Below are 24398 nucleotides of genomic sequence, written 5' to 3' on the forward strand. Positions count from 1 at the left end.
TTCTTGCGACCCTGTTGACTATTTTGAATGAAACGCTTGATTGTTCGATGATCACGCTTCAGAAGCTTTGCAATTTTAAGAGTGCTGCATCCCTCTGCAAGATATCTCACTATTTTTTACTTTTCTGAGCCTGTCAAGTCCTTCTTTTGACCCATTTTGCCAAAGGAAAGGAAGTTGCCTAATAATTATGCACACCTGATATAGGGTGTTGATGTCATTAGACCACACCCCTTCTCATTACAGAGATGCACATCACCTAATATGCTTAATTGGTAGTAGGCTTTCGAGCCTATACAGCTTGGAGTAAGACAACATGCATAAAGAGGATGATGTGGTCAAAATACTAATTTGCCTAATAATTCTGCACTCCCTGTACGTTTAGATATTGTGTTATGTTATGTCCCAGTTTATTTTAAAGAATTGAATCTTTGCATATATGTTATTTTGAATGTTTTTATAATTTGGCACTGTGTAACCCGTATTGGTATTTTTGCTATTAAAGGGACAGTCAAGTATAAATTAAACTTTCATTATTCAGATAGGAATTTTAATTGACTTTAATCATCAAATTTGCTTTTTTCTCTTGGTATTCTTAGTTTAAACTAAACATAGGTAGGCTCATATGCTAATTTCTAAGCCTTTGAGGGCTGCCTCTTATCACATGCTTTTTAAATCTCTTTTCAACACAGAGACAGAAAGTACACGTGGGCTATATAGATAACACTGTGTTCAGGCACAGAAAGTTATTTAAGATCTAGCACAACACAATGCTAAATTTAAGACAATAGATAATAAACAGTCACAGTCATATGATCAGGGGGCTGGAAGAAGGTTCTTAGATACAAGGTAATCACAGAGGTAAAAAGTACATTAATATAACTGTGTTGGTTATGCAAAACTGGGGAATGAGTAATAAAGGGATTATCTATCTTTTAAAACAATAACAATTCTATGGTTGACTGTCCCTTTAACCATATATAATTCTAATTCTGTTTTTGGGCTCTAATATCTGAATTGACACTGAAGAGGCAAGGTTAAAGGCACATTGCCTAACTGTTAAATTGTGAGTTATTGGGGTTTCCAAGACACCCCCTTTTATTCAGAGTTCTTGTTGGCAGCAGTGAGTATTAAGCTGGGGTGGTGTGAACAGGATTTGGGGGTAATTTGGTGTCCCTTTTTAAGGTTCTTTGTAGAGTTACAAGGTTTTAGGGAACCAGTGGCCTAGTGCTATTAACCCCTTCATGCCCCCACCCCTCTCCAATGCATGACGGTTGAGTGGAAAAGGCTTAATCGTTGGTGTGAGGGATATTTTCTTGGCACACTTTGGGCCCCTTAGTACCAATTGAGCATTTAAGCGCCACTGACTACCTGAGTATTGTTGCTGACCATGTCCATTTCTTTATGACTACAGTGTACCCATCTTCTGATGGCTACTTCCAGCAGGATAATGCGCCATGTCACAAAGCTCAAATCATCTCAAATTGGTTTCTTGAACATGACAATGAGTTCACTGTACTACAATGGCCTTCAGTCACCAGATCTCAATCCAATAAAGCACCTTTTGGGATGTGGTAGAATAGAAAATTCACATAATGGATGTTCAGCCGAAAAATCTGCAGCAACTGCGTGATGCTATATGGACCAAAATCTCTGAGGAATGTTTCCAACACCTTGTTGAATCTATGCCACAAAGAATTAAAGGGACAGTCTAGTCCAAAACTTTCATTATTCAGATACTGCCTCTTATCTTAGGGCGTTTTGACAGTTTTTCACCACTAGAGGGTGTTAGTTCATGTGTTTCATATAGATAACACTGTGCTCACGCACGTGGAGTTCCTAGAAACCAGCACTGACTGGCTAAAATGCAAGTCTGTCAAAAGAACTGAAATATGTGGCAGTTTGCAGAGGCTTAGATACAAGATAACAGAGGTAAAAAGTGTATTAATATAACTGTGTTGGTTATGCAAAACTAGGGAATGGTTAATAAAGGGATTATCTATCTTTTAAAACAATAAATATTCTGGTGTAGACTGTTCCTTTTTAAGGCAGTTCTGAAGTCAAAAGGGGTCCAACCCGGTACTAGCAAGGTGTACCGAATAATAAACTGGCCTGTGAGTGTATATTCGAATTAATTTTAATTCATTCTTTTGGCAAATCTAGCATACTTTGTTTTCTGACTACAGTGTCTCTTTAACCTATAAAGTTATAGAACAATCCAGGGAGACAAGTTACTCAATTTCCTATGTTATCAACCTATAAAGCTGGATCACTAAAATTTAAGTTGGTTCTCCAAATCTTAGGGAATCCTTTCCATGTAATTAAATTGGAATATTTCTTTCATGTAATTGGCAAGAGTCCATGAGCTAGTGACGTATGGGATACACAATCCCACCAGGAGGGGCAAAGTTTCCCAAACCCCAAAATGCCTACAAATACACCCCTCACCACACCCACAATTCAGTTTTACAAACTTTGCCTCCTATGGAGGTGGTGAAGCAAGTTTGTGCTAAGATTTCTACATTGACATGCGCTTCTCAGCATTTTGAAGCCCGATTCCTCTGAGTACAGCGAATGTCAGAGGGATGTGAAGGGAGTATCACCTATTGAATGCAATGATTTCCCTAACGGGGGTCTATTTCATAGGTTCTCTGTTATCGGTCGTAGAGATTCATCTCCTACCTCCCTTTTCAGATCGACGATATACTCTCATATACCATTACCTCTACTAATAACTGTTTCAGTACTGGTTTGGCTATCTGCTATATGTGGATGGGTGTCTTTTTGGTAAGTATGTTTTTTATTACTTAAGACATCCCAGCTATGGTCTGGCACTTTATGCATTTATATATAGTTCTAAATATATGTATTGTACTTATATTTGCCATGAGTCAGGTTCATGTATTTCCTTGTGCAGACTATCAGTTTCATATTTGGGAAATAAAACATATTAAAAATTTCTTACCTGGGGTTTAGACTTTTTTCAAATTGACTACTTTTTACTCTTTCAAATTGCAGGCAGCATTAGGCCCGTGGGTGCGCCAAATGCTAGACTTTATTGCGTCATTCTTGGCGCAAGAATTTTTTTGGCGCGAAAAGTAAGTCCGTTGACGCAAGTTAGTCACTTCCGGCGGCGTCGTTGACGCGGAAGTCTTACACAAGGTTGCGTCGTTAGTGACGCAAGTGTGTCATTTCCGGATATTGTTGGCGCCAAAAAATGTTCTCTTACGTTGTGCATCATACTTGGCGCCACATTTTTTCATTAGTTTTATACCCAATTGCTGTTTGCCTCTTGCCTTTCTCTATGTCAGAGGGCTATGCTGTTTGCATTTTTTCCCATTCCTGAAACTGTCATATAAGGAAATTGATAATTTTGCTTTATATGTTGTTTTTTCTTTTACATTTTGCAAGATGTCTCAATCTGATCCTGCCTCAGAAGTATCTGTTGGAACGTTGCTGCCTGACATCGGTTCTACCAAAGCTAAGTGCATTTGTTGTAAGATTGTGGAAATTATATCTCCAATGTCATTTGTAATAGTTGTCATGATAAACTTTAACATGCAAAGAATGTATCCATCAGTAATATTACATTGCCAGTTGCAGTTCCTTTAACTTCTAATGTACATGATATACCTAATGAATTTAAAGAATTTGTTACTGATTCTATTCAGAAGGCTTTCCGCCTTCTAATAAACGTAAAAGGTCTTTTATTTATTTTTTTATTAAATTTTTATTGAAGTTTTCAACAGGTACAACAACATGCTAATGTACATCAAAGTAGGCATAACAGTTTGCCAAATGTACCTAGGCAAAAGCATCTTATATTATCTCATAACAATAAAAGCGTAAAACAGCAAGAATGTAGTAGTACAATATAGAAATAAAACCTCTTTTTGTAATAGGTGTAGTATTCTCTAATAACAGAAAGGGCCGCTCTCGGACCCTGAAAAGATTGAGATGCTATGAAAGATGAGTTCTTATCTGTGTATAAGTAATATGAGAAAACATATAGATATAATGCGATGGATTCATTGTCTGCAAAAAAGCTGGTGATAAAAAAATGTTAGACAATCCTGCCAAGCTGAAAATAGAAAACGATGGTCAATCCTATGTTGTATTGCAAGATGTGCATATGGAGGGGGTATTCAAGGGTGCGGTATGGACAAGAGAAACCGCAAAGTTAACCCTCCTAAAGTAGGAGGTATATTATATATTGGGGGGTAGGAGGTGGTAAATAAAATATAGTAAACAGGATACGTCAAAGAATCTTATATCCCTGGGGGGATAACATATGCCACAGCTATCTGACACATGATGAACGAACTGTAAATAGGTAAAACATAATGGCCACATGGATGGGTTAATTACACGGGGACTGATGTTGTCTTTGCCATGATAAAGTCTAAGAAACCAAAGCTATATGTACCTGGGTAATGCAGCTCCATTATGATATCTTGAGGGTAAAGGCTATATAATATGGCATTGGTGCAGGTCCAGCCCGCAGTGAGAGGTAACTCAGGCGTTTAAAAGGAGGTTACCCGCCCCAGCAATGAGGGCAGCCCACAGCGGCACATCAGGGGGGACATTGCAAAGCAGTTTACACTAAGACTTAGACCGCTGCTGGGCAAAAACAAGGTAGAGGGGGACCAGGAGGAACAAAATATAGGCAACAGTCAGCAAAATTATGTGTCTTCAGATTGCAGTGAGGGACAAAATAACAAATGGAGTGCGAAATATAAATAGGGCAGTGCATGGACATCTAGTAAACATGAGAATACATTTGAATGCCTCCCCTCCAGAAAAAAAAATACATCTGCTCCCTCCCCCGGGAAGCGGGCCCTGCATCCAGGAACAGGAAGACTGATCATCAAACATACATAACTGTTAGAGGAGGAAAACGTAATACACACTGTCCAACATTAGCCTAAAATAAAATGTGCATAAATGACCCCTCACTACACCTGACAGAAATAAAAGATCATTTTAAGTGCTGAATATTATTGCTTTCTCAGTTATCAAGAGACCCCTCATCAATTAAAATGCAAACTATGCCAGTTTATCTAATAACCTCTCTTTTCCACTTGGCTACTAGATGAAATGATGCATGTTCGTGGTCTTGTTGACTATTGTATGGGTCTGAATACAGAGATGATTGCCATAGGCATATAATTAGCATAACAACTGTCTATAGGAGCTGTCAGTGATAAACAGGATCATTAACAGATTATTTATATTTACATTGATATACAGGCTCTCAAGCTGCCCTATGTAAACAATAACATTTTAGCTACCAACTGAAGCCGGCAAGTCCGTAATAATGCAGAGAATAACTTATATATGAATAGCCATTAAGTTTCTATAGGAATGCTAACATGGGGTGGCAAGAGACATATGAACAATGCAAGTGAGTAATATAACTTATAGTATCTTAGCCCTTCAGCGTGAATTATTAAATAAAAAAAAACTGCATCAGCAATTTTTGTGCGAGGTCTCCACTTATCACCCCTTATACATATAAAGCAATTATTGCACATAGTTTTAAACTTTTTGCCAGTATATCATTAATCAAGCAAGCAAATTCAATAGGTAATGGAAAGCAAGTCCAGAACAGTATGTTTGATATTGTGCTGTAAAATGTTCTGTAACTACTGGGGCTGGTTTAACCAATACCAGATCTAGAGGTCGGATAGAAAGTTATCAAATGTCTGGTCACTTGGGTGCGATCTAGCCGGCCTCCCGCTGTGGACCTTAACCAGCCCTTGCATATATTTAGGGATGCCGAAGTGTTTTCTGGCGCCTGCCCCCTGTAGATTTGCGCAATTGACATACCGGCCAGACCGGCCGTCGCCGGCCGAGACGGTAGATGTAAGTGAGTCAGAACAGTCTGAGGAACAGGCGCCATAATCTCAAGCGTTACCTTCTTTATTATGTCCAAAGACATAGGACCCAGTCCTCCATTCCTTTCAACAGGGGCCGGCTCCTGTATAGGCTGTTCAGATCCCAGACAGGTTGCATCGCGATCTCTATTTGTAGGATGCCTGAGTCCTGCCTCGCTAGTATGTTCCCCCTGCCCGAGATCTTGACTGAGTTAGCAGCTGGACATCTCTGGAGTCGCTCCCATGTAGCGCCGTGTGTAGGGCCCCTTCAAGTGCAGCGTGGTGCCTCGCCAGTATTCGGGCCAGTTCTGCAACAACGCCTCGGGCAGTCAACTGGTGAGCCATATATTTAGTGATCGGGTCCTTTGGGTTGATATCTGTTATGTCGCTGGCTTCGTTTTCTTGCCCACGTGGAAAAGCTAAAAGGCTGGGCCTCTGCAATCTGCATGCAACTTCTGTTTAGGACTTTTCTTCACCATATACGTATACTTAATTAGGCAGCTTCAGTATATATTTCAGGTAGAGTAACCGATTTAGTGTCAGATCCTCTCCTGGTTGCATTATATGGAAGACAGCAGTTTGAGCCAAGAGTTTTAGCAAAGGGAAGGTACGGTAGCCCAAGCCTGCAGGTAGAGTAGTGGTTCTTACCACATGGCGGTTTTAAAAGGTGTATGTCGGCCAAGCATATCCAAAGTAAGGCATCTCCGTATCCCTTAGTGTCTTTAGAGGTCTTTTAGTGTAGTTGTGTAGATTTAGATCATATATTGATGAATTAGTTCAGGATTTTATGAGGAGCTCCACAAAAACACGTCTGGATGCCTCAATAGCTGGCTCCGCCCCCCCCGTAAAAGGTCTTTTAAAACTTCATTAAGTTGATGAAATTTCAAATGACCGGCAACATAATGATTTATCCTCCTCTGATGAGGATCTATCTGATTCAGAAGATCCTTCCTCAGATATTGAAACTGATAAATCTACTTATTTGTTTAAAATAGAGTATATTCGTTCTTTGTTAAAAGAAGTGTTAATTACTTTGGATATTGAGGAAGCTAGTCCTCTTGACATTAAGACTAATAAGCGTTTAAATGCTGTTTAAACCTCCTGTGGTTACTCCAGAGGTTTTTCCTATTCCTTATGCTATTTCTGATATGATTTCTAAGGAATAAAATAAGCCAGGTACTCATTTTATTCCTTCTTCAAGGTTTAAAAAATTGTATCCTTTACCAGCAAAGTCTATAGAGTTTTGGGAAAAGATCCCCAAAGTTGATGGGGCTATTTCTACTCTTGCTAAACGTACCACAATTTCTATGGAAGACAGTACTTCTTTTAAAAATCCTTTAGATGGGAAACTTGAATCCTATCTAAGGAAAGCCTATTTATATTCAGGTCATCTTCTCAGGCCTGCAATTTCTTTGGCTGATGTTGCGGCTGCATCAACTTTTTGGTTGGAGAATTTAGCGCAACAAGAATTGGATTTTGACATATCTAGCATTGTTCGTTTACTGCAACATGCTAATCATTTTATTTTTGATGCCATTTTTGATATCAAAATTGATGTTGGATCCATGTCTTTAGCTATTTTAGCTAGAAGAGCTTTGTGGCTTAAATCTTGGAATGCTGATATGACATCTAAGTCTAGATTATTATCTTTTTCTTTCCAAGGTAATAATTTATTTGGTTCTCAGTTGGATTCTATTATTTCAACTGTTACGGGAGGAAAGGGGGTTTTTCTGCCTCAGGATAAAAAACCTAAGGGTAAATCTAAGGCTTCTAACCGTTTTCGTTCCTTTTGTCAAAATAAGAAACCAAAATCAAATCCTTCCCCCAAGGAATCTGTTTCCAATTGGAAGCCTTCCTCAAATTGGAATAAATCCAAGCCTTTTAAAAAAACAAAGCCCCTAATCCGCATGAAGGTGCAGCCCTCATACCAGCTCAGCTGGTAGGGGCAGATTAAGGTTTTTCAAGGATTTTTGGATAAAATCTATCCAAAATCAATTAATTCAGAGCATTGTCTCTCAAGGGTATCAAATAGGCTTCAGAGTAAGACCTCCTGTGAGAAGTTTTTTTTTTTCTCTCATGTATCCCAGCAAATCCAGTAAAAGCTCAGGCTTTCCTGAAGTGTGTTTCAGACCTGGAGTCTTCAGGGGTAATCATGCTGGTTCCTTTTCAGGAACAGGGTCTGGGGTTTTATTCAAATCTATTCATTGTCCCAAAGAAGGAAAATTCATTCAGTTCTGGATCTGAAAATTTTGAATTGCTATGTAAGAGTACTAACTTTTCAAGATGGTGACTATAAGGACTATTCTGCCTTTTGTTCAGCAAGGACATTATATGTCTACAATAGACTTGCAGGATGCATACCTTCATATTCCTATTCATCCAGAACATTATCATTTCCTGAGATTCTCTTTTCTAGACAAGCATTACCAATTTGTTGCTCTTCCATTTGGCCTAGCAACAGCTCCAAGAATCTTTTCAAAGGTTCTAGGTGCCCTACTCTCTGTAATCAGAGAGCAGGGTATTGCTGTGTTTCCTTATTTGGACGATATCTTGGTACTAGCTCAGTCTTTACTTTCTGCAGAATCTCACACAAATCAACTAGTGTTTTTTCTTCTAAAACATGGTTGGAAGATCAATTTACGAAAAAGTTTCTTGATTCCTCAGACAAGGGTCACCTTTTTAGGTTTCCAGAGAGATTCAGTGTCCATAACTCTGTCTCTAACAGACAAGAGACGTTTAAAATTGGTTGCAACCTGTCGGCACCTTCAGTCTCAGTCATTCCCTTCAGTGGCTATGTGGAAGTTTTAGGCCTCATGACTGCAGCATCGGACGCAATTCCTTTTGCTCGTTTTCACATGAGACCTCTCCAGCTTTGTATGTTGAATCAAATGTGCAGGGATTATACAAAGATATCACAATTAATATCCTTAAAACCCAATGTTCGACACTCTGACGTGGTGGTTTAATCACCAGCATTTAGTTCATGGGGCTTCCTTTGTTCGGCCAACCTGGACTGTGATCACTACAGATGCAAGTCTTTCAGGTTGGGGAGCTGTCTGGGGATCTCTGACAGCACAAGGGGTTTGGAAATCTCAAGAGGTGAGATTACCAATCAATATTTTAGAACTCCGTGCAATTCTCAGAGCTCTTCAGTTTTGGCCTCTGTTGAAGAGAGAACCGTTCATTTGCTTTCAGACAGACAATATCACAACTGTGGCATATGTCAATTATCAGGGTGGGACTCAGTCCCCAAGCAATGAAAGAAGTATCTCCGATACTTGCTTGGGCGGAATCCAGCTCCTGTCTAATCTCTGCGGTGCATATCACAGGTGTAGACAATTGGGAGGCGGATTATCTCAGCCGTCAGACTTTACATCCAGGGGAGTGGTCTCTCCATCCAGATGTATTTTCTCAGATTGTTCAAATGTGGGGTCTTCCAGAGATAGATCTCATGGCCTCCCATCTAAACAAGAAACTTCCCAGATACCTGTCCAGGTCCAGGGATGTTCAGGCGGAAGCAGTGGATGCGCTGACACTTCCTTGGTGTTATCATCCTGCTTACATTTTTCCGCCTCTAGTTCTTCTTCCAAGAGTGATATCCAAAATCATCATGGAACAATAGTTTGGGTTGCTGGTAGCTCCAGCATGGCCACACAGGTTTTGGTATGCGGATCTTGTTCGGATGTCCAGTTGTCAACATTGGCCACTTCCGTTAAGGCTGGACCTTCTGTCTCAAGGTCCGTTTTTCCATTAGGATCTCAAATCATTAAATTTGAAGTTATGGAAATTGAACGCTTAGTACTAAGTCATAGAGGTTTCTCTGACTCAGTCATTAACACTATGTTACAAGCTTTATAAATCTGTTTCTAGAAAGATTTATTATCGAGTTTGGAAGACCTACATTTCCTGGTGTTCTTCTCATAAATTCTCTTGGCATTCTTTTAGAATTTCTAGAATTTTACAGTTTCTTCAGGATGGTTTGGATAAGGGTTTGTCTGCAAGTTCCTTGAAGGGCCAAATCTCTGCCCTTTCTGTCTTATTTCACAGAAAGATTGCTAAACCTCCTGATATTCACTGTTTTGTACAGGCTTTAGTTCGTATTAAGCCCGTCATTAAATCAATTTCTCCTCCTTGGAGTCTTAATTTGGTTTTGAAGGCGTTACAGGCTCCTCCATTTGAGCTTATGCATTCTTTGGACATTAAACTTATTTCTTGGAAAGTGTTGTTCCTTTTGGCCATCTCTTCTGCTAGAGTTTCTGAGCTATCTGTTCTTTCTTGTGAATCTCCTTTTCTGATTTTTTTTCATCAGGGTAAGGCGGTTTTGCGAACTTCATTTAAATTTTTGCCTAAAGTTGTGAATTCTAACATTAGTAGAGAAATTGTTGTCCCTTCCTTGTGTCCTAATCCTAAGAATTCTTTGGAAAGATCCTTACATTCTTTGGATGTGGTAAAAACTTTGAAATATTATGTTGAAGCTACTAAAAAGTTCAGGAAGACTTCTAGTCTATTTGTTATATTTTCTTTCCTAGGAAAGGTCAGAAGGCCTCTGCTATTTCCTTGGCTTCTTGGTAAAAGTTTTGGAGTCGGGTCAGGCCCCGCCTCAGAGAATTACAGCTCATTCTAGTAGATCAATCTCCACTTTGTGGGCTTTTAAGAATGAAGCTTCAGTTGATCAGATTTGCAAAGCAGAAACTTGGTCTTCTTTGCATACATTTACTAAATTCTACCATTTTGATGTATTTGCTTCTTCAGAAGCAGTTTTTGGTAGAAATGTTCTTCAGGTAACTGTTTCAGTTTGATTCTTCTGCTGATGTTTTTAAGTTTTCTTTTCATTATGAGAATAACTTATATTTTGGGTTGTGGATTATTTTTTCAGCGAGAAATGGCTGTTTATTTTTATCCTCCCTCTCTAGTGACTCTTGAGTGGAGTTCCACATCTTGGGTATTGATATCCCATACGTCACTAGCTCATGGACTCTTGCCAATTACATGAAAGAAAACATAATTTATATAAGAATTTACCTGATAAATTCATTTCTTTCATATTGGCAAGAGTCCATGAGGCCCACCCTTTTTTATGGTGGTAATGATTTTTTGTATAAAGCACAATTATTTCCAAATTCCTTTGATGCTTTTTACTCCTTTCTTTATCACCCCACTTCTTGGCTATTTGTTAAACTGAATTGTGGGTGTGGTGAGGGGTGTATTTGTAGGCATTTTGGGGTTTGGGAAATTTTGCCCCTCCTGGTAGGATTGTATATCCCATACGTCACTAGCTCATGGACTCTTGCCAATATGAAAGAAATTAATTTAGCAGGTAAATTCTTACATAAATGTTTTTTTTCCTCACTGGATTGTATTTTAATTCGTAATGTATTTAGGAGCTGTTTCTGCATTTTTTTTTATTTTTTATTATTTTTTACATTAGTGTTGCTCAGCTCCAATCCTCGGTTACCCTCAACAGGTCAGATTTTAATGATATCGGAACTAGAGCACAGGTGCAATAATCAGCTGATCCGTAACCATGGTTATTAACCTGCTGCCACCCATGAGCTGATTATTTCACCTTTGCTTTGGTTAAGATATAATGAAAATTTGGTCTGTAAGGGTACTTTAAGACCCATTAGGGAATACATGTGTGGGTTATTCTTTTTCCTTGACCCAAATCTTTCAGAATAGCAGCACGATGTCGAACCGTTCTGGCTGAATACAACATGTCCTGCGATGATGTAAGTGTTTGTTAAACTTATGTTTTTTGTTATTTCGTTTAGGTTACGCATTTACCTCCAGACTTAAAAAGTTGACCAATCCTTCTGAAGCATCAGATTTGCTAATCCTGTTCCATATGATAAAATAACATTATGGTTAAAAACTGAAGTAACAGAGAAATCCAGTAACGTTACCAGTTTTCATTCTGGGGATTCTTTGCTATTCTCTTAAAATATTGTCACTTCCATATCAAAGGATGTTTTTAAAGGGATACTAAACCCAATTTCTCCAACATTGGTGTGTCCGGTCCACGGCGTCATCCTTACTTGTGGGATATTCTCTTCCCCAACAGGAAATGGCAAAGAGTCCCAGCAAAGCTGGCCATATAGTCCCTCCTAGGCTCCGCCCACCCCAGTCATTCTCTTTGCCGTTGCACAGGCAACATCTCCACGGAGATGGTTAAGAGTTTTTTGGTGTTTAAATGTAGTTTTTATTCTTCTATCAAGTGTTTGTTATTTTAAAATAGTGCTGGTATGTACTATTTACTCTGAAACAGAAAAGGATGAAGATTTCTGTTTGTGAGAGGAAGATGATTTTAGCAGACAGTAACTAAAATCGATTGCTGTTTCCACATAGGACTGTTGAGATGAAGTAACTTCAGTTGGGGGAAGCAGTTAGCAGACTTTTCTGCTTAAAGTATGACTAGCCATATTTCTAACAAGACGATGTAATGCTGGAAGGCTGTCATTTCCCCTCATGGGGACCGGTAAGCCATTTTCTTAGTCAAACAAACAGAATAAAGGGCTTATTATGGGCTAAAAAACTGGTAGACATTTTTATGGGCTAAATCGATTGCTTTATTTGGGCTTTTTATTCATATTTATGCTGACAATTTGCATTTATAAACTTGGGGAACGTTTATTAAACGGCAGGCACTGTGTTAGACACCTTTTCCAGTCAGGGGGCCTTCCTAGTTATAGACTGAGCCTCATTTTCGCGCCATTACTGCGCAGTTGTTTTTTGAGAGCAGGGCATGCAGATGCATGTGTGAGGATCTAAAAATTGCTGGAAAAGCTTCTAGAAGGCGTCAATTGGTATCGTATTCCCCTCAGGGCTTGGTTGGGTCTCAGCAAAGACTATAGCAGGGACTGTATAGGGGTTAAATTTATAAACGGCTCCGGTTCCGTTATTTTAAGGGTTAAAGCTCTGAAATTTGGTGTGCAATACTATTAATGCTTTAAGACACTGTGGTGAAATTTTGGTAATTTTTGAACAATTCCTTCATACTTTTTCACATATTCAGTAATAAAGTGTTTTCTGTTTAAAATTTAAAGAGACAGTAACGGTTTTGTTTTAAAACGTGTTTTTTGTGCTTTGTTGACAAGTTTAAGCCTGTTTAACATGTCTGTACCTTCAGATAAGCTATGTTCTATATGTATGAAAGCCAATGTGTCTCCCCATTTAAATTTATGTGATAATTGTGCCATAGCGTCCAAACAAAGTAAGGACAGTACTGCCACAGATAATGAAATTGCCCAAGATGATTCCTCAGATGAGGGGAGTAAACATGATACTACATCATCTCCTACTGTGTCTACACCAGTTTTGCCCACGCAGGAGGCCCCTAGTACATCTAGTGCGCCAATGCTTATTACCATGCAACAATTAACGGCTGTAATGGATAACTCCATAGCAAATATTTTATCCAAAATGCCTACTTATCAGAGAAAGCGCGATTGCTCTGTTTTAAACACTGAAGAGCAGGAGGGCGCTGATGATAATTGTTCTGTCATACCCTCACACCAATCTGAAGGGGCCATGAGGGAGGTTTTGTCAGATGGAGAAATTTCAGATTCAGGAAAAATTACTCAACAAGCTGAACCTGATGTTGTGACATTTAAATTAGAACATCTCCGCGCACTGCTTAAGGAGGTGTTATCTACTCTGGATGATTGTGACAACTTGGTCATTCCAGAGAAATTATGCAAGATGGACAAGTTCCTAGAGGTTCCGGTGCACCCCGACGCTTTTCCTATACCCAAGCGGGTGGCGGACATAGTAAATAAGGAGTGGGAAAAGCCCGGCATACCTTTTGTTCCCCCCCCTATATTTAAGAAATTATTTCCTATGGTCGACCCCAGAAAGGACTTATGGCAGACAGTCCCTAAGGTCGAGGGGGCAGTTTCTACTCTAAACAAACGCACTACTATTCCTATCGAAGATAGTTGTGCTTTCAAAGATCCTATGGATAAAAAATTGGAAGGTTTGCTTAAAAAGATTTTTGTACAGCAAGGTTACCTTCTACAACCAATTTCGTGCATTGTTCCTGTCACTACAGCAGCGTGGTTCTGGTTCGAGGAACTAGAAAAGTCGCTCAGTAGAGAGACTCTATATGAGGAGGTTATGGACAGAGTTCACGCACTTAAATTGGCTAACTCTTTTTTATTTTAGATGCCGCTTTGCAATTAGCTAGATTAGCGGCGAAAAATTCAGGGTTTGCTATCGTGGCGCGCAGAGCGCTTTGGCTAAAGTCTTGGTCAGCGGATGTGTCATCCAAGACAAAATTGCTTAACATCCCTTTCAAAGGTAAAACTCTATTTGGACCAGAATTGAAAGAGATTATTTCAGACATCACTGGGGGAAAGGGCCACGCCCTTCCACAAGATAGGTCTTTCAAGGCTAAAAATAAGTCTAATTTTCGTTCCTTTCGCAATTTCAGGAACGGACCGGCCTCTAATTCTGCATCCTCTAAGCAAGAGGGTAATGCCTCACAACCCAAACCAGCCTGGAAACCGATGCAAGGCTGGAACAAGGGTAAGCAGGCCAAGAAGCCTGCCACTGCTAACAAAACAGCATGAAGGAGTAGCCCCCGATCCGGGACCGGATCTAGTGGGGGGCAGACTCTCTCTCTTTGCTCAGGCTTGGGCAAGAGATGTTCAGGATCCCTGGGCGCTAGAAATAGTTTCTCAGGGTTATCTCCTGGAATTCAAGGAACTACCCCCAAGGGGAAGGTTCCACATGTCTCACTTATCCTCAAACCAAATAAAGAGACAGGCATTCTTACATTGTGTAGAAGACCTATTAAAGATGGGATTGATACACCCAGTTCCAATAAAGGAACAAGGAATGGGATTTTATTCCAATCTGTTTGTAGTTCCAAAAAAAGAGGGAACTTTTAGACCAATTTTGGATTTGAAGATCCTAAACAAATTTCTCAGGGTACCATCGTTCAAGATGGAAACCATTCGAACGATTCTACCCACTATCCAGGAAAGTCAATTTATGACTACCGTGGATCTAAAGGATGCGTACCTACATATTCCTATCCACAAAGAACATCATCAGTTCCTAAGGTTCGCTTTTCTGGACAAGCATTACCAGTTTGTGGCCCTCCCATTCGGGTTAGCCACTGCTCCAAGGATTTTCACAAAGGTGCTAGGGTCCCTTCTAGCGGTTCTAAGACCGAGGGGCATTGCAGTAGTACCTTACCTGGACGACATTCTAATACAAGCGTCGTCCCTGTCAAAAGCAAAGGCTCATACAGACATCGTTCTAGCCTTTCTCAGATCACACGGATGGAAGGTGAACATAGAAAAAAGTTCTCTGTCTCCGTCGACAAGAGTTCCCTTCTTGGGAACAATAATAGATTCCTTAGAAATGAGGATTTTTCTGACAGAGGTCAGAAAATCAAAACTTCTAAGCTCTTGTCAAGTGCTTCATTCTGTTCCTCGTCCTTCCATAGCGCAGTGCATGGAAGTAGTAGGGTTGATGGTTGCAGCAATGGACATAGTTCCTTTAGCACAAATTCATCTAAGATCATTACAACTGTGCATGCTCAAACAGTGGAATGGGGACTATACAGACTTGTCTCCAATGATTCAAGTAGATCAGAAGTCCAGAGATTCACTCCGTTGGTGGCTGACCCTGGACCATCTGTCCCAGGGAATGAGCTTCCGCAGACCAGAGTGGGTCATTGTCACGACCGACGCCAGTCTAGTGGGCTGGGGCGCGGTCTGGGAATCCCTAAAAGCTCAGGGTCTATGGTCTCGGGAAGAGTCTCTTCTCCCGATAAACATTCTGGAACTGAGAGCGATATTCAATGTTCTCAGGGCTTGGCCTCAGCTAGCAAAGGCCAGATTCATAAGGTTCCAATCAGACAACATGACGACCGTTGCGTATATCAATCATCAGGGGGGAACAAGGAGTTCCCTGGCGATGAAAGAAGTGACCAAAATAATTCAATGGGCGGAGGATCACTCCTGCCACCTGTCTGCGATCCACATCCCAGGTGTGGAAAACTGGGAGGCGGATTTTCTGAGTCGTCAGACATTCCATCCGGGGGAGTGGGAACTCCATCCGGAGATCTTTGCCCAAATAACTCAATTATGGGGCATTCCAGACATGGATCTGATGGTGTCTCGTCAGAACTTCAAGGTTCCTTGCTACCGGTCCAGATCCAGGGATCCCAAGGCGACTCTAGTAGATGCACTAGTAGCACCTTGGACCTTCAACCTAGCTTATGTATTTCCACCGTTTCCTCTCATTCCCAGGCTGGTAGCCAGGATCAATCAGGAGAGGGCCTCGGTGATCTTGATAGCTCCTGCGTGGCCACGCAGGACTTGGTATGCAGACCTGGTGAATATGTCATCGGCTCCACCATGGAAGCTACCTTTGAGACAGGACCTCCTTGTTCAGGGTCCATTCGAACATCCAAATCTGGTCTCCCTCCAGCTGACGGCTTGGAGATTGAACGCTTGATTCTATCGAAGCGTGGGTTTTCAGATTCTGTGATAGATACTCTGGTTCAGGCCAGAAAACCGATAACTAGAAAGATTTACCATAAAATATGGAAAAGATATATCTGTTGGTGTGAATCCAAAGGATTCCCATGGAATAAGATAAAAATTCCTAAGATTCTCTCCTTTCTACCTTTACATTCCATAGATATTAAGTTACTATCTTGGAAAGTTTTGTTTTTGGTTGCAATTTCTTCTGCTAGAAGAGTTTCAGAGTTATCTGCTCTGCAGTGTTCTCCACCCTATCTGGTGTTCCATGCAGATAAGGTGGTTTTGCGTACTAAGCCTGGTTTTCTTCCTAAGGTTGTTTCTAACAAAAATATTAACCAGGAGATAGTTGTACCTTCTTTGTGTCCGAATCCAGTTTCAAAGAAGGAACGTTTGTTACACAATTTGGACGTAGTCCGTGCTCTAAAATTCTATTTAGAGGCTACAAAAGATTTCAGACAAACATCTTCCTTGTTTGTTGTTTATTCTGGTAAAAGGAGAGGTCAAAAAGCGACTTCTACCTCTCTTTCCTTTTGGCTTAAAAGCATCATCCGATTGGCTTATGAGACTGCCGGACGGCAGTCTCCTGAAAGAATCACAGCTCACTCCACTAGGGCTGTGGCTTCCACATGGGCCTTCAAGAACGAGGCGTCTGTTGACCAGATATGTAAGGCAGCGACTTGGTCTTCACTGCACACTTTTGCCAAATTTTACAAATTTGATACTTTTGCTTCTTCGGAGGCTATTTTTGGGAGAAAGGTTTTGCAAGCCGTGGTGCCTTCCATTTAGGTGACCTGATTTGCTCCCTCCCTTCATCCGTGTCCTAAAGCTTTGGTATTGGTTCCCACAAGTAAGGATGACGCCGTGGACCGGACACACCAATGTTGGAGAAAACAGAATTTATGCTTACCTGATAAATTACTTTCTCCAACGGTGTGTCCGGTCCACGGCCCGCCCTGGTTTTTTAATCAGGTCTGATGAATTATTTTCTCTAACTACAGTCACCACGGTACCATATGGTTTCTCCTATATATATTTCCTCCTGTCCGTCGGTCGAATGACTGGGGTGGGCGGAGCCTAGGAGGGACTATATGGCCAGCTTTGCTGGGACTCTTTGCCATTTCCTGTTGGGGAAGAGAATATCCCACAAGTAAGGATGATGCCGTGGACCGGACACACCATTGGAGAAAGTAATTTATCGGGTAAGCATAAATTCTGTTTTTTTTCTTTCATGATTCAGATAGAGCATGATATTTTAAGCACCTTTCTAATTTACTCCTATTATCAATTTTTCTTCTCATGCTATCTTGATTTGAAAAAGCAGTACTGAAAGCTTTAGAGCCGGACCATTTTTTGTTCAGCACCTGGGTAGCACTTGCTGATTTGTGGCTAAATGTAGCAAACCAATCGGCAAGCTCTACCAAGTTGCTGAACTAAAAATGGGCCAGCTCCTAACCTTTTATTACTGCTTTTTCAAATCAAGATAACATGAGAACAAAGAAAAATTAATAATAGGAGTAAATTAGAAAGTTGCTTAAAATTTTCATGGCGTTAGTGTCCCTTTAAGTATGTTCGCTTTTTTATTTCAGGGCAGGCTGATTAGTGATGGTGTAGCCTTGTCCTGTTAACCCTGTAATGATCTCCGTTTACAGAAATAGATCTCCTTGTTTTCCTCTTAGCAAATCATTGTATATATGCTTAGTTGTTATAAGGGGTTAACAGGACAAGGCAACACCATCACTAATTAGTTTGCCCTGATTGGTCCATTAAACCTATAATGCAAACTATCAGCTTGAATCATTTACCTCTGTAGAAGCGCAAGTGTGTTTGCGCGAAACATGTCAGGTCTTTCTGACTGTAACCCTAATTTTGTTGTTGGTTTGTACCAATAAACACATTGATTGACTTTGCTCTATAATGTTTGTGAGTAGTCATTTAATAGATTAATCTAAAATTATATAGGTTGATTTTTGTATAGTAAAATGTTAGTCATCTGGTTTTTGTGTATGTTTGTTTTCTTTTTTTATTATTCTGATTATTATTCAGAAAATGGTTGATTGTTGGGATTTTACAAATACATTTATAGTGTGCAGGTTTCTGATGCCTAGTCTAAAAATTAATAGCTTCAAAGGAACATACAGTTTGATTATTTTTTTTTTTATTTATTGATTTTTTTTTTCTCTCCCAGACTGGAAAATTAATTCTTAAACCGAGACCTCATGTCCAATGACAACCACTTTGCTGTGTCCACCCTCCATTGTGGGAAATTAAAATAATTTCTGCAAATGACTAATAGAAGGAATCGGATACAGACTATATGTGTCCCACTGAATGTCTTATCGTTGATTGACAGTGAATATATATAGAATTGCTTGTAGGACGGAACTGTATTCCTAATTCCAGAATGTAAGCACATAAATGAACCCCATTTGGCTCAACGAACATAACCTTAAGAGGATATGAAAAAGGAGCTTAATGTGAAATTTATCTGGAGATGAAAATTTGTAGCCACAAAAAAAAAAAAGAATTTAAATGACAAGGTTTGGTTATAATACAATTCACTGGAACTTTTAAAAAAAAAAAAAAAAAAAAAAAAAAAAAAAACCCACGGACACCACACACCCGTCATCCATTATTTTTGAAGTTGGCACCAGAGGGAGAGTGCTTGCCTTGTTTAAAGAGTTACATCGCAGAGGTATTTTGCAATTTCCTTGATGTCGTCTTACATACAGTAAAAATGTGTATTTATGTGCAAGTGTATGTCACTATGTTTAATAAATGTAGCGTTGTTCAGCTACAAGTTTCTCAGTAAGAACACATTTATATTCATATTTCTTTGTTAAAATCCTGTTCTGTCATTTTACCTTAAAAAATGTTGTCTCATCAAAACAGAGTTCTGTCTATGTTTTGTGGAAATATTTAGAAAGCTTTATATAATTACATAGGCAACACGAATATATATATATATCTATAAAGATAAAATTATACTTGCATATCAATTTTCCTTTTACATGCAAAGCTAATGTCGATTTTGAGTATTTCTTAAAGGGATACTGAACCCAAATTTTTTCTTTTGTGATTCAGATAGAGCATGGAATTTTAAAGTGAAGGTAAAGTGAGAGCGGTCTTTTTCAACTATTGTACTTTTACACATATGACATACAGAATCGCTAATTTATTTATTTTTTAAATATTACTTATTATTATAATATTAGGCTTTGATTTTTTCCCTACCATTCCGTTTAAAACTCCTCCTACGAGCCATTTCCTGATTTTTCAGATTCTGACGTATAGAGCAGTCCCACCCGCTCTATACGTGTCTACAATGCTCGTGCACGGCGAGTATACGATTTGTGCATGCGCATTAACACGGTTACGTCAACAATGCGCATGCGGTAATCCCGTCCTGTTGCAGTGTCTAAGAATAATAATGGTTACTACCCTCTCTGAAATACAAAGTTTGTAACACATGCGCGAAACGGGGCCGCGCTCGCATTGCCAGTGTGAGCGAGAACAACGAACGCATGCGCATAGCATACAAGACAATGCTGACGTCAAATGACGGCCGCCTAACGGCCTGAAAGTCAATTGGCTGGTGAAAAAACGTGACCAGCATGTTAAAAAAAAAAAAAAAAAAAAAAAAAAAAAGTTGATTTCTGATATAGCGAGATGGAAATTAAAAACAGAGACAACACAGGATCAATGTAAGTATATAAATTTTCATGAATGAAAGTGACATTTTTTTTTCCTTATATGTATAGGATTTAATTCAAAACTATTGAACTTTACCTTCACTTTAAGTAACTTTCTAATTTGCTCCTATTATCAATTTTTCTTCGTTCTTTTGCTATCTTTATTTGAAAAAGAAGGCATCTAAGCCTTTTTCTTGGGTTAGACTCTGGACAGCACTTTTTATTGGTGGATGAATTTATCCACCAATCAGCAAGGACAACCTAGGTTGTTCACCAAAAATGGGCCGGCATCTAAACTTACATTCTTGCATTTCAGATAAAGATACCAAGAGAATAAAGAAAATTTGATAATAGGAGTAAATTAGAAAGTTGCTTAAAATGTCATGCTCTATCTGAATCACGAAAGAAAACATTTGGGTTCAGTGTCCCTTTAAATATCCATGACGCTTCCTTAATGGCAATCCTTCCTGATCTACCTTTACAGAATGAAGTCAAGTTATCATGAGACCCATAATGCACTAGAAACTAATCAGAGCAGATATTTTTTGTGTTACTGGCCCAACTGACTGTAAAACACTCTAAAGTCCCACTAATCTTCCTGCTTCCGAGCATGGACACAGCTGGTCAGCCAATCAGATGGATGTAGCAGTCACACAACCCTGCAGCTCTAGAGCAGAACTTTACCTTTGTGTTTAAACCCCTTTTCAGGGTTTAAAAGGCACTGAAGAATAGTATAAACATTTATCAAAAATAAACAATGTGTATTTACAAAAATAAAATAATTTATACTATCAAACTATGTGATATTGTACAATGTGCTCCAGAATCCAATGAACTGGAAATAAAGGATAGTCCCAATATAGAAAAGTTTTCTCTTAATAAAGGGCATGTGGAAAAGAGCTATATCTGAGCTCTCAGTGTAAATAGCATAAAAGGATATGTATCCCCTCTGCGGTAATACGAAAGTCTGGCACGAAATCTTCAATTAAAATATGTGCTTATTACATCAAAAAATGATACAGGACATACATATAGGCAGGTAAGTCTTAGCAGGTAACAGCTCTACAGATACAGACGCCAATCTGCACTAAGCGTTTGCACCAATAATGGAGCCAATATTTACTAGACCATCCAAACAGTTCAGCCTTGATAATGTAAAAAGTCCTTCCTTGTACCATCAAAATACTCCAAGTATTTTAACAGATACATGGAAGATATAGCTCTTTACCAACTTACCCTTTATTGAGAGAACACTTCCATGTTGGGACTACATCCTTTATTTCCAGTTCATTGGATTCTGGTGCACTGTGTAATATATCACACAGTTTGATTCTATAGAAGAATAGTTGTCTTTACCTTTAAAGAAAAACATTTGATCAATGTTTACAGAGCCTCTTCCCTGATTAGTCTATTGTAATTATAGTTTACTGATCTGCTTCAATTTGCGCTTTTCTGAGTATGTAGAAAAAGAGAACAGTTGTCATTGCAATAGAACACTTGTGAAGAGTTATTTTATCATTAACGTATTTCCTCTTCCCAGTCCTGTACAGGAAAAAAACATAATAAAAGTGCCCTAACATATCCTAATGGCTTGAATCAGAACACAATGTTATTTATAATTTCATCTCTTATTAGCTATTTTTCATTTTTTTCTTATTTAGATTTCTGTAAAAGAGTACAGCAATGTATGCTTTTCGGGTTTAATTTTTTTTCTCCCCTCCAAATACTTGATCGCATTTGCACTATAAAGCTGATTTTTATCATTTCATTTCTTAATTCAGATGTCTTATAAATACCATATAATATTTCAATATTTTGAATTATTTCCACTCCTTATTTACCAGTGCTACAAATAAAGGGGACTTTCAGTTATGAAGTATAAAAATACTTCATGCTAAAAGTTTCTTTATTTGTCTGCAGCGTTCGCCGCGCTTAACGCCTCAGGCCTCTCACGGAAGACATTTCTACCTCTTACCCAATAGCCGTGCGGCCCAGTTGGTATTATGCTTTATGGCTAGCACGCTATTGGCCAACATCACCTCATTGATAAAATAGCGTTCTGCTGTGGGAGGCCTGAGGCGCTTAGCGCAGCATACACTGCAGGCAAATAAAGGAACTTTCAGCATGAAGTATTTTTTTATTTGTAGCACTGGTAAATCCTATCGTTTCAAAAACACTATATTTACCATCACTTTAACATTATCAGTTTTGATTTATTACAGTGATCAGACTTGACACACTCTGTGCCAGAGATCTCTACAGATAATTAGTACCCCCTTTGTTAAGAATGTACTATAACTCATTTGTATAAATAAACAATACTGTTAGTATTTTATTTATGTGCATATTTGTCATGAAAACTTTTATTTCAATATTTACTATGGTTTTTTAATAAAAGAAAACTCTGTTTCTCTCAATTTTATTTGCTTGCTGAGTATTTCTTCCATTTTATAACTACCATTTCTCTTGCAAGGTGTATCCAGTCCACGGCTTCATCCTTTACTTGTGGGATATTCTCATTCCCTACAGGAAGTGGTAAAGAGAGCACACAGCAGAGCTGTCCATATAGCTCCACCCCCAGTCATTCTCTTTGCCGGCTCTAAGCACTAGGGTCTCTCTACGGGAGGGTAAAGTGAATGTGGTGTTAGATTTGTAGTTTTATATCTTCAATCAAGAGTTTGTTATTTTTAAATGGTGCCGGTTTGTACTATTTACTCACTAGCAGAAAAGTGATGAAGAATTCTGCTGAGAGGAAAATGATTTCTCCAACATAGGTGTGTCCGGTCCACGGCGTCATCCTTACTTGTGGGATATTCTCTTCCCCAACAGGAAATGGCAAAGAGCCCAGCAAAGCTGGTCACATGATCCCTCCTAGGCTCCGCCTACCCCAGTCATTCTCTTTGCCGTTGTACAGGAAACATCTCCACGGAGATGGCTTAGAGTTTTTTAGTGTTTAACTGTAGTTTTTATTATTCAATCAAGAGTTTGTTATTTTGAAATAGTGCTGGTATGTACTATTTACTCAGAAACAGAAAAGAGATGAAGATTTCTGTTTGTATGAGGAAAATGATTTTAGCAACCGTAACTAAAATCCATGGCTGTTCCACACAGGACTGTTGAGAGCAATTAACTTCAGTTGGGGGAACAGTGTGCAGTCTCTTGCTGCTTGAGGTATGACACATTCTAACAAGACGATGTAATGCTGGAAGCTGTCATTTTCCCTATGGGATCCGGTAAGCCATGTTTATTACGATCATAAATAAGGGCTTCACAAGGGCTTATTAAGACTGTAGACTGTTTCTGGGCTAAATCGATTCATTATTAACACATATTTAGCCTTGAGGAATCATTTTATCTGGGTATTTTGATATAATAATATCGGCAGGCACTGTATTAGACACCTTATTCCTTAGGGGCTTTCCCAAAGCTTAAGCAGAGCCTCATTTTCGCGCCGGTGTGGCGCACTTGTTTTTGAGAGGCATGGCATGCAGTCGCATGTGAGAGGAGCTCTGATACTTAGAAAAGACTTTCTGAAGGCGTCATTTGGTATCGTATTCCCCTTTGGGCTTGGTTGGGTCTCAGCAAAGCAGATACCAGGGACTGTAAAGGGGTTAAAGTTTAAAACGGCTCCGGTTCCGTTATTTTAAGGGTTAAAGCTTCCAAATTTGGTGTGCAATACTTTTAAGGCTTTAAGACACTGTGGTGAAAATTTGGTGAATTTTGAACAATTCCTTCATGTTTTTTCGCAATTGCAGTAATAAAGTGTGTTCAGTTTAAAATTTAAAGTGACAGTAACGGTTTTATTTTAAAACGTTTTTGTACTTTGTTATCAAGTTTATGCCTGTTTAACATGTCTGAACTACCAGATAGACTGTGTTCTGAATGTGGGGAAGCCAGAATTCCTATTCATTTAAATAAATGTGATTTATGTGATAATGACAATGATGCCCAAGATGATTCCTCAAGTGAGGGGAGTAAGCATGGTACTGCATCATTCCCTCCTTCGTCTACACGAGTCTTGCCCACTCAGGAGGCCCCTAGTACATCTAGCGCGCCAATACTCCTTACTATGCAACAATTAACGGCTGTAATGGATAATTCTGTCAAAAACATTTTAGCCAAAATGAACCCTTGTCAGCGTAAGCGTGGCTGCTCTGTTTTAGATACTGAAGAGCATGACGACGCTGATATTAATATCTCTGAAGGGCCCCTAACCCAGTCTGATGGGGCCAGGGAGGTTTTGTCTGAGGGAGAAATTACTGATTCAGGGAACATTTCTCAACAGGCTGAACCTGATGTGATTGCATTTAAATTTAAGTTGGAACATCTCCGCATTCTGC

General features: G+C 39.3%; 1 protein-coding gene across 1 annotated transcript in view; it reads left to right on the top strand.

The window, feature by feature from the left end:
- CNEP1R1 (CTD nuclear envelope phosphatase 1 regulatory subunit 1) overlaps nt 1-22475 on the top strand; it is a 64675-nt gene extending 42200 nt beyond the window's left edge. Inside the window, exons 5-6 of the mRNA XM_053699551.1 lie at nt 11548-11602; nt 18555-22475. Of these exons, the coding sequence (XP_053555526.1) occupies nt 11548-11602; nt 18555-18596 (97 nt within the window). The 3' untranslated portion in view covers nt 18597-22475. The remainder of the gene's footprint in view (nt 1-11547; nt 11603-18554) is intronic.
- The last annotated feature ends 1923 nt before the right edge of the window (nt 22476-24398 follow it).

This window comes from Bombina bombina, chromosome 1, assembly GCF_027579735.1.
Source record: "Bombina bombina isolate aBomBom1 chromosome 1, aBomBom1.pri, whole genome shotgun sequence".
Lineage (NCBI taxonomy): Eukaryota > Metazoa > Chordata > Amphibia > Anura > Bombinatoridae > Bombina > Bombina bombina.